A 12,053-nucleotide genomic window follows, 5' to 3' on the forward strand; every position below is an offset into this window, starting at 1 on the left:
GTAGTAAATACCTGACAGTTCCTGTTAAAATATTTTTAAACTCAATTCTAGTCACAGCAATATAGTCAATACACCCTACCCTGGAAAATCTCAAGTTTATCTTTATCTATATGTACATATTAAATTAATTCTCACCTGCATACTGTGGGATGCCACAGTAGCAATTGCTGAGCTGAACCGCTGAGTCTGTCCTGTGTTGAGATGACACTCTGGCCCCGATATATTGCTTTCTTATACCCTGGTCCCCTTTCCTACTACAGAAATGGATTTCAACTCAACTCTCAATCCATAATATCATGTACATAAAGAAATGAGAAAATTTTAAATGACTCTCCACCAATTAGTTGTCAGTTCAAATGTGTACAAATCAAAAGAGCAAATCCAATGAATCAATCAGGAGGACTTCGGGAGAAAACATCTCTGTGAGCCAGCAGTTTCTCAAGGGATGCAGAACATGCAAAGAGCCTATGTTAAGAACATGAAGTTTCTGAATGTAGTGTTGTACCCAGAATCCCCAAAGATCACCAAGAGACCAAATCTGATAAAAAATAAAAAAAGAAAGCAAAGTCTTTTTACTGTTGTTGGGTATACCCTGGCGTCACTGTCTATCTGATGCAGCAGAGCAGGAGAGACCCAGAGTAGCAATGGGGCAGGGTTTTCATAGGGGTAAAGCAAGGGGTTCTTCTGGTCTTCAGACTACATAGGAACAGACTTGGGATTGATTTATGTGAGTGACAGTTATACTAGTAACTTTAATTGGCTAGGGTTAGTTTGGGGTTACAGTTACCCATTTTTGGGCAGACATGGACCAGTCCCATATTTTGTCCCTGAGCTGCTGTGGAGACTGGCTGGCCTAGCAAGTGCTGACTGTAGGGTCTGGCTCAGTGGCACAGACTTGGTGTGTCCTATCTCCTGGTCCTGCTCGCAGGGGCATCAGTGATTAACTGTCTATTCATGGCCCTCCCAGAAACAAATAGCTCAGTTCATGAAACTGACATTGAGGCCTGATCTCTGAGAGAAGACTATGGTGGTATTGTGTTCCCCAAAATATTGTGTACCCTAATAAACATATCTGGGGTCAGGAACAGAAAAGCCACTAGATACTTAGGATACGCAGTGGTAGCACACACCTTTAATCCTAGCATTCCAGAGACAGAAATCCATGTGTTCAAGGATACAGCTAAGCATGGTGACACATGCCTTTAATCCCAAAAGTGAGCCTTTAATCCCAGGGACTAATGGCAGAAAGCAGAAAGGTATGTAAGGCATGAGGACCAGAAACTAGAAGCATTTGTCTGGTTAAGCTTTCAGGATTCGGAGCAGCACAGTTCAACTGAGAACCATTCAGATATGAGGACTCAAAGGCTTCCAGTCTGAGGAAACTGGATCAGCAAAGGAACTGGCAAGAACTTTTAAGATTCCTGCTACATCTGGCTGCCAACATTTGTGCTACAAATTCAGGAAAAAGCCGCTTGCCTGTGGCCTTGTGGGCCCCAGCTCAGACCCGAACTACACTCTGCTGGTTGTGGTGGCACATGCCGGTAAGATTTACTGAAGAAGGCAGAGGGAGGAGAATCCTGAGTTTGAGGCCAACCTAGGAGAAGCTTTGGCTGGGGCCGAGCCACAAACAGTGGTGGGACAATGGAGGCAGTGGCTGCTGCTCCGAGTTGCTGGCTCCTTCTTATCTTATTGGTGATGACGGTGATGCCTCTACCTGGGATGAAGGATTTTCTGATGCTTGTTCAGAGAATTGCCAGGACCATCGTGTTACAAGACAACATCGAAAAAGGTCAGTTTGGGAAAGTTTGGCAAGACTATTGCTGTGAAGATTTTCTCTTCTCGGGAAGAACGTTCACGGTTCCCAGAAACAGACGTTTATGAGACTGTGTTTGCTCCAAACCACAGAGGAGGGACAAAAAAAAATTCTAAGGGGAACTATGACCACACCTAACAGCGACTTTGGAATCTTCAAAGGATGATAGGATCTCACAATGATGATTCCACATGGACTATGGTAAAGCCATTAAGCTGATTAACACCAAGGAAAGATCGGCTTTGGACGACAAACTGCTCAGGACAATTTCGAGATGGCTAGCTGAGATGATTCAGCTTGACAGACTACTCGAGCAAGGAGTTGAGACAAGCCTTGAACTTTCACACTAAGCAGCGACTGGACAAATGATACAGGACTTGACAATTAACCGAAAAGTTTTCTTTTCAGGATTCCCTACAGATATCTTCACACCTAGAAAGCAGGAAGTAATTTTAAGAAAACATTGCCCACATTCCCAAGCGGTGGAATGGGAGGTTTTTGGTTGTTTTATGAGTTATGAATATTGTCATTGTTTATGATGGTTGGTTACAAGCTGTTAATTGTTAATGGTCAGGAAAAAAGGTGATCATGGAGATTAGATTCAGAGGTTTTGTTTTTTTAAAACAAGGAAAAATAAAGAAGAGAATATACATATGAGGTAGATCACTGAATCTACCCTGAGAAAAACAGATAAAGAAGTAATAAGATAAATGGGTAGATAATTGAATGCACTCTAAAAAGAAAAAGAGGAATATATAAAAATGACAAAAGGTAGATTACTGATTCTATTATGAAAAGAAAAATACTTTTAAAAAGGAACTACTTGTTTTACATAGGATAAGTAATGAAAATTAGTTTGTCTGAGTTTTTCAAATGTTACTGGAATGGACATTGTTAATATATATAATGGAGTTTTTTACTGTACATATTGTATATACTTATTAGATAGTTATTCTTGTATTAGTTATAAGCTTTTTTAATTTTAGACAAAAATAGAAGAAATGTGATGGTATTGTATTCCCCACAATACTGTGTACCCTGATAAACTTATCTGGGGTCAGAGTACAGAAAACCCACTAGATGCTTAAAATAGGCAGTGGTAGGTAGCACACGCCTTTAATCCTACCATTCCAGAGGCAGAAATCCATGTGTTCAAGGATAGAGTCAAGCATGGTGACTCACACCTTTAATCCCAGAAAGCAAGCTTTTAATCCCAGGGAGTGATGGCAGAAAGCGGAAAGGTATGTAAGGCGTTAGGACCAGCATTTGGCTGGTTAAGCTTTCAGGCTTTGGAGCATCAGTTCAGCTTAGAACCATTCAGATATGAGGACTAGATACTTAGGATAGGCAGTGGTAGCACACGCCTTTAATCCTAGCATTGCAGGCACAGAAATCCATCTGTTCAAGGTTATATGCAGGCATGATGACACACACCTTTAATCCCAAGAAGTGAGCCTTTAATCCCAGGGAGTGATGGCAGATAGCAGAAAGGTATATAAGGTGTGAAGACCAGGAACTGGAAGCATTTGGCTGATTAATCTTTTAGGTTTTGAGCAGCACAGTTCAGCTGAGAGCCATTCGGATATGAGGACGAAGAGGCTTCCAGTCTGAGGAAACAGGACCAGCTGAGGAACTGGCGAGGTGAGGTGGCTGTGGCTTGTTCTGTCTCTCTGATCTTCCAGTATTCACCCAAATACTTGGCTCTGGGTTTGTTTTATTAAAAAAGACCATTTAAGATTTCTGCTACAGCACTCTTTTATGTTGCATTTGTTTAACTCTGTAAAGCTGTTTTGCTTTGCCTGTCTAAAACACTCACTTAGTCTAATAAGGAGCTGAACAGAAGGTAGCTAAGTAGGAGAGGGGTAAGCATAGCTGCCAGGCAGAGGCAATAAATAGGAGGGGAAATCTAGGCTGCATAGAAGAGAAGAATGAGGAGCAAGAAAAGTAAATGGAGAAGAGGATTCCAGGGGTCAGCCACACAGTCACACTGCCAGCCAGGGAGTAAGAAGAAAAGCAAGATACATAGAATAAAGAAAAGTAAAAATCCCAGAAGCAAATCGTTTTGGGTCACATGCTACTGTCTCAAGCCATATTTTAAGGGTGTGCTGAGGTTCCACCTCAGACCTCATAATTACATTGTAAGCACCTCCCTGACTCCCTGACTGAGCCATCTCTAAGACCAGGGTATCTCCTCTAAAGCCTTAAGTTCCCAAATATTAATTCCCCAGTCTCTCTGTCACCATGTAAATAAATTACATTCAAGTATGTCCATCAAACCACCAATGGGTTTATTTTGCTTTATTCGTGCTAATTTAGGGCACTGGATATCCTCCCTGGTAACGGTTTTGTTGGGGGAAGTACTTTCTCATGAATAATAAAAACTACAATACCTTCTCAGTACTTCTTCTCAAAATGACTGTCTTCCTGAGTTAGCCATCTCTCACCCCAGGAACTCCCCTTGACTTGACAGGAGGCTCTAACACTCATCAAAGAGACCTTCCATGTAACTCCCAGGGTTCCTGCCACTTGATCACCCAGCAATGGACAAATGGATGAGATCTACATGAGCAAACTGGGAGTGAGGAAGGGTAATGGAGGGCAAGAATTGGGGAAATAGATATTAGGGGAGCAGGAGGTCATAGCTGGATCAGGAACACAGTGGGAGAACAATGAAAGAGATACCATGATAAATGAAGACACCATGGGGATAGGAAGAAGCAGAGTGCTAGAGAGGTCGCCAGGACACACCAAAAATGTGTACACTATAAACTACTGGTAATGGTTGAGAGGGTGCCTGAGCTGACCTACATTGGTGATCGGATGGCAGAACACTCTAACTGTCATCAAAGAACCCACATCCAGTGACTGATGGAAGCAGATGCAGAGATCCATGGCCAGGTCCCAGGTGTAGCTCCAGGAGTATAGTCAATGGGGGAGAGGAGGGATTCTATGAGCAAGAGATATGGAGACCATGATTGGAAAAAGTACAGCAACAACTAGCCAAACTAGTGGGAACACATGATCTGTGGACCAATAGCTGAGGAGCCCCCATGGTACTGGACTAGGCCCTCTGGATAAGTGAGACAATTGTTTAGATTCAACTCTTTAGGGGGACTCAAGGCAGTGGGACCAGGACCTATCCATAGTGCATGAGCCAGGTTTTTGGAACATAGTGCCTATGGTGAGACACTTTGTGCAGCCTTGGGGCAAGGATCAGGGGCTTGGACCTGACTCAACTGAATTACCAGGCTCTGCTGACTCCCCAGGGGAGACCTTGCCTCAAAGGAAGTGGGAATAGGAGGGTGGATTGGGGGAAATGTTTGGGGGGTGGGAGGAGGGAGGACAGGGGAATCTGTGGTTGATATGTAAAATGAGTAGAAAATCTCTTAATTTAAAAAAAGGAGGAAAAAAGAAATCACTCCACAAGTCTAAGATAAAGTTTTCAGTGAAAATGAGAAACACAATAAAACCAAAATTTGTCTTTTCTCAGACCATCTCAAAAAAAAAGTCATGGTTTAATCATATTGATCTCTATATTTTTTCAGTTTGTAATAGTTCTCTGAGAGTTTGGTATAAGCTGTTTTAACATATTCACCCCTCCTCCAACTCTTCCCAGAGCCACTCTCCCTCCCATACCCACTAACTTTCTGTGTTTTAAAAACAGACCTACCAAGCAAGACCAATTGGTGCTGCCCAAATATTCTTGCGTGCATGATCTTCCACTGGAGTATAGTCTTACTATAGTATTACCAGGAACTACGCTGTTAGAGAAAACAGTGTCTTTTCTTATCTCAACAGCTGACAATTGCCATTAGCCCCCAGCTAGGGAAGAATTTAGTGCCAATTCCATTTTGTATGATGGGATTTGGTATGGCTTGGACATGTACAGGTCTTGTGCATGCTGTCACAACCACTGTGAATTCACATGTGCAGTGCCCTGCTGTGCACAGAAGACATTGTTTCTGTATAGTCATCAACCACCTCCAGCTCTTACAGTCTTTCCATGTTCTTTTCTGCAAAGATTCTTGAGTCTTATGAGGAGGGGATGTGATCGAGACATCCTGTTTAGGGATAAGCATTGTCATACAGTCTCTTATTCTCTGCACCTAGACAGTTATGCATTTCTAAGTTAATTATTATCTACTGCAAATAGGAACTTACCTGATGAGGACTGGGAGATGTAGTAATCTATGGGTATGACAAACCATTAGGAGTCAGTCTAATACTATGTTCATTTAGAAGATTAGAAGCAATAGGTTCTCTCCTAGAGCCTATGACCTGTCTAGCCATGGATTCTTGGTCCCATAATGGTGCCAGGCATGGTTTTCAGCTTGTGGAGCAGGACTGATGCTTGTGTCACTATTACACCAGTGAGCATGTCTTTCAAAGTTATTCATAGTCATGGTGCACAGTGGCAAGCTGGGTATAATTGATGATAACTTTTCAACTCCAGCAATGTAATAGAAATCCCTGGCACTGTGAAAATTACCCAGTAGGGATGAAGTTTCTAGGTCTATACCAGACTGCTTTCTCTGTCACTTTCTGGGGGGTAAATAAGAGCAATGGACATACTAAGTCCTATTTTTTTAAACTAAGACAACTTTTAGTTCTCAGTCTTCAAATGTTTTTGGTGGTGGTGCTGGTAGTGGTGATAGTGTTTTTTTTTTTAAGTTTTGATTTGAATTGCTTGGGTCTAATAAGGTAGGGTGGGCTAGCCTCAGACTTTCTATCTTGTTTGAACTCACCTCAGATTCATAACCATACTCCTGTCTCAGCCTACAGAATGGTAGAATTATTGTACTAAAACACTATAACAGACAGTACACATGTTTTCAACAGATTATCTTTAAATGATATTCACCTTATATAGATGTCTACTATCTTGGAAATCATGGAACTGAATAATCTCTTATAACCTATCCCATTTTTCATATAGTGCAACTATTCAGACAAAAACACAGGCTTCAATAACCCCACCCTTGAAATATAAATTAGTAAAAAGAAGTGGATGAAGGAAAAAGTGCTTTAACAGAATTAGATAATATTAGATTAGAAGTACATAAATCTTAAAAATCATGGCAGGAAAACTTTCAGTTTTATAATGAAAAAAATTATGTATTTTTTTTATTTATTAGCATTGATTTAAATGAACTTGTTCCTTGTTTAAATTCTTATTCCTGTTATTTCATAGGTGTCAGGAGCCAAGTAGCCTAACTGATTCTCATGGGAAAAAGCAGTGTACCCAATCTTCCGTTAACAGTTTCAATAGCAACCATTTTTCAACAAAACCACAGTATGTACCTTTTGATCTACTCCCTGAAACATAATGGTTTGCTGTATGGTCCGTTGATCAGGCCCTGGAACAAAGAGACCTTTTCCTGAACCCTACCTTACCCTAACTTCCTCCTAGTAACTTTCCATACCCCTATCTACTTCTCCTAGCTCCTAGCATATATAAACCTGATTCCCCTTGCAATAAACGAGACCTTGACGCAACTCAGACTGACTTTGTCTTCCTTTACGCGCCTGGTCTCCTTTCTCTCTCACACCCATTGATCTTTCAGGAGGTGCCTCCTCGGGTCTCATCAAATAACGTGGCCCACGGGACGGGTCACATAGGAAGAGGAAAAATAGTTGTTGTCTTCTCTAGGGTATGTATTTTTTTTCTCTTGTATATACAAAGCTGAAATTCTAAGCATGTATTAATCACATAAGTTGGAAAAATATAGACCCCATTCTACATAATGTTGTAAGTCCTGGAGGATCAACTTGAGTTGACAGCCTCCCCAAAGTTGCAGTATTTGCTATCTTCTGCCAGCAGGCATTGAGATGTCCATTTTACAGCAATGTAAAAAGACAAAAAAAAAGCCTCAAAATTTAACTCCATTTAAATATGCTGTAGCCACCACAATGACTCATAGGATTTTATCAGTACAATTTAGAATACTATTGAATACTATTGAGTTATGTAGTTAATTTCTTCAATGTTTTGACTAAAAAAATGACTAAAACAATTTAGAGTGGAATTGGTTTATTTCAGCTTGCAGTTTGAGTACACAGTCCATCATGGGAAGGAATCATGGTATCAAGAGGTTGACGCAGCTGATCACATGGTATCTCTAGACAGATAGCAAAGAGAGATGCATGCCAGTTCTCAACTTGTTTTCCCCAATTTATTCAGTCCAGGAATCTAACCAGAGAACCAATGGCTGTGCCGAATTAGAGTGGGTCCTCTACCTCCATTAACCCAGCTTTAAACTCCCTCAAAGATGTATCCAGATTCTGTCTGTTGTGTGATTCTAGATCTTATAAAGTGGACTATCAATATTAACCATCATGTTACCTCATGTTAGACTTGCACAAATAATAAAGAACATATGTATATATTCATGAACAGAAATCAACAACTGTGACACATTGAGAGATTAGAAAAATACTATCTTTTCTATGGCAGGGAAAAGAGAGTGTGGAGATTAAGTTGGGAACACTGATGAATACAGTAGGACAACGTATGGAGAATGCTTGTAGAAATGTAGAGGTTAACCTCCACAGCCTTGGGTTGTCATAGACTGTCATACAGAATGCCAGGGTGCAAGCAACTGAGTAGGAGGTAACAACGGCCCACAGCAGAATTGGGATGACTAGGAAAGTCTCTGTCTTCCAGGGAAGTCTTAGGAAACAATGGGCACAGCAAATAGACAGCATTTGTCATTTCTTCCCATAGAGGAACCTGGAAGTGGAGCCACAAACCCACATCATAAGATCAGATGCAGAACATCGATGAAGTCAAAACGTGAATGAATAAAATGGAATTGATCACATAAACATGCCAAAGATTCTGGATTTCTCTTTGCTCTTCTTTTCTGTAATTCAGTTGCAGCAGTGGGATCAGAGTCCAGGCTGTGCTTGAAGAGAAACACATACCTCAACAGCTAATTAGATATCTTTAAGCGTATCATATTTTTTTTAATTTTCTATGAGCAATTTTCTAGTCATTTTACATATCAGCCACAGATTCCCCTGTCCTCCCTTCTTCCACCCTCCAGCCTTCTCCCGCAATCTACCCCCGATTCCCACCTCCTCCAAGGCAAGGTCTCCCCTGGGGAGTCAGCCCAGCCTGGTACATTCAGTTGAGGCAGGTCCAATCCCCTCCTCCCTGCACCAAGGGTGAGCAAAATGTCTCAGCATAGGCTCTGGGTTCCAAAAAGCTGGCTCATGCACCAAGGACAGGTCCCAGTCCCACCACCTGGGGGACCTCCTAAACAGTTCAAGCTAATTAATTGTCTCACTTATCCAGAGGGCCTAGACCAGTTCCATGGGGGCTCCTCAGTTCATTTGTTTCCGGGAGTTTGGCTATTTGTTCCTGTGCTTTTTCCAATCATGGTGTCAATATTTCTTGCTCATATCACACTTCCTCTCTCTCATCGATTGGACTCCTGGAGCTCCACCTAGTACATGATGATCCCCAATCTCTTAGCTTTTAGAATAAAAACAAAGGGATATCTTCATCTCATGGAACTGCTTAGGCAGCATTATGACTGCAGTAACAACTGGCAATGCTTAATTTAGAGAGCCATTAACTTGCTAAACAACACCTGGTCATGTGTGAGTCTAATGATCAGTAATAGATGAAAGAATATTTAAATTTATCATAACACACACATCATCATGTTAAATTACCTTCTCCTACAGCAGGAAAAATGATTCTTTGTACCAGATTTGTTATTACAGATGAGGATGAAGGGGCAAAATGTGGGAAAAAATGTGTCTAGGAATGTAAATATGTTGATTATCCACAGACTTGGATTGTCAAATGCCACATTATAGATAACTAATATGAAGGACATTGAATAGGAGAGGACAAAGGTACAGACAAGGGTCAAGATGGTTTTTGTGGCTCTGTCTTCAGGGGAGACTCTGAGAGAATGCTGGGCACTGTGAATATGTTGTAGCTGAATCTTGTGCCTGTAGAGGATGCGCATCATGAAGTCACTGGTCCAAACCATGAGACCCAAATACAGACCATCAATGAAACAATGCAATAACAGACGTAGTACAGTTACAAGGTTGCTAGCAACAAACGCCGAGCAGTACCCCAACTTGATTTTCTTGGTGAAGTTTTTGTTAGTATCAGGTCCAATCACATCTATAGCTGTTTTGCTGTTTAGGAGCAGATGCACAAGCCAGCTGAGTGAGCAGGACCGAGCCATGTACTTGGAGACTCTGTGTTTAAGCTTCATCCACCTGGAGTTGCTGGGGCTGATTGTGATTGCTTGGAAGCAACTCAAGAGGCAGGTGCAGTGCAGGGAAATGGCCCGGGCCACTCGATTATTGTAGAGAGTGAGTTTACATAAAAGGTCACCCAGGAGATATTGCAAGCCCAGCTGTACCATTATGTGAGGAATTGCTCTTGAGATAATGACCAAGGAATTGGCTAGAATCAAATGCCTTAAAATCTGGTCTTTGGGCATCAGACTTTTTCCAGTGAATACTGACATGATATATGGAAGAAGAACTGACCAGTTGCCAAGAATCCCAACAGCTGTTAGAGAAAAAAAAAGAATCCCCATTGGCAAGTTCTCAGGAACCATGTTCTGTTCACCTGAGATAAACAAATTTAACAGCATCAATACAACCAGGAAGAAGACATGTAAATGTGTATTAATTATTTGTAGCTCAAATTACATCATTATCAATATCATGAAATTTGCAGGCAAATGGATAGAACTAGAAAATATCATCTTGAGTGAGCTAACCCAGACTCAGACGGACAAACATGGTATGTACTCACTCATAAGTGGATACTAGATATAAGGCAAAGGACAACCAGACTACAACCCACAGCTCCAGAGAAGCTAGCTAACAAGGACCCTAAGAAGGACACATAGATAGCCGAGTGAAGGAGAAAGAGATGAGGTCTACATTAGCAAACTGGGAGTGTGTGTTTGTGTGGGGGGTGATGGAAGGCAAAGAATGGGGATGAGAACATAAGGAAATGGGAGGGTCAAGCTGGAACAGGGACAGGATGGGAGAGTAAGGAAAGAGATACCATAAAAATGAAGACATCATGGGAATAGGAAGAGGCAGGGTGCTGGGGAAGTTCTCAGGAATCCACAGGATGACCCCACCTTGGACTCTGGCAATGGTCGAAAGGATGCCTGGACTGATGTACTCTGGTGAACAGACTAGTGAATACCTTAACTGTCATCATAGAGCTTTTATCTAGTGACTTATGGAAGCAGATGCAAGATCCACAGCTGAGCACCAGGCTGAGCTTTGGGAATCTAATTGATGAGAGAGAGGAGGGATTCTGTGGGCAGGGGAAGTGGAGATCATGATGGGAAAACATACAGAGATGGCCAGCCATGCCAGTAAAGCCCATGAACTGTGGACTAATAGCTGTAGAGCCCCAGTAGGACTAGACTAGTTCCTCTGAATATGGGAGACAGTTGTTTAGCTTGAACTGTTTGGGGGTGGGCGGCAGGTAGGAGGATCAGGATCTGTCCCTGGTGCATGGGCAGCTTTTTGGGGACCAGTGCCTAGGGTGTGACACCTTGCACAGCCTTGGTGCAGGGGGAGGGGCTTGTACCTGCCTCAGCTGAGCGTGCCAGGCTCTGCTGACTCCCCATGGGAAACCTCAATTTGGAAAATGTGGGGATGAGGGGGTGGGTTGGGTGGAAGTCTGGTGGTGGGAAGAGGGAAGAGAGGGAGATTTGTGGTTGGCATGTAAAATGAATAGAAAATTTCTACTCATAGGAGTTTATACTAAGTCACATACTTGCTTAATAAAGCTTCTGTGGTTAAGTGATGTAGTGAGGTAGGAAGAGAGCAACAAATACATTGTGTAGAACAAGAGACTTAACAGCACACTAGCCTGAAATTAGACAGGGAGAAGATGATAAGACAAAATACATTGGTTCACAGGGTGAAAAGTGTCAGGCTATTAAACAGTGTGGAAAATCAGGCAATGTAGGAGATACTGTGTTCAAACAAGACAGCTCCAATGAGTCAGATTTTGTGATAGATGCCGTATTTGGGTTCAGTCATTTCATCAGTCTATAATGAATAATAAGCAGTTCTTCCAAAATAATGGGAAGTGGAAGATGTAAATAGATAATAGAACATCTAGAAAGGAAAGACTTTGTCAGTACACAGATAGCTCAATATGAAATTTCTTCAACAACACGGAGGAAAAGTGATAAAAGGTCTAAACCAGAAAATGAATGCTAGTCATCTCTCT

General features: G+C 41.8%; 1 protein-coding gene across 1 annotated transcript; it reads right to left on the reverse strand.

Annotated features, from left to right (window-relative positions):
- Nucleotides 1-9,489: 9,489 nt before the first annotated feature.
- On the reverse strand, nt 9,490-10,440 carry LOC131902744 (vomeronasal type-1 receptor 2-like). The gene has a single exon (XM_059253730.1). It carries the CDS (start codon nt 10,438-10,440, stop codon nt 9,490-9,492), a length of 951 nt encoding a protein of 316 aa, XP_059109713.1.
- Between the last annotated feature and the right edge of the window lie 1,613 nt (nt 10,441-12,053).

This window comes from Peromyscus eremicus, chromosome 1, assembly GCF_949786415.1.
Source record: "Peromyscus eremicus chromosome 1, PerEre_H2_v1, whole genome shotgun sequence".
Classification (NCBI taxonomy): domain Eukaryota; kingdom Metazoa; phylum Chordata; class Mammalia; order Rodentia; family Cricetidae; genus Peromyscus; species Peromyscus eremicus.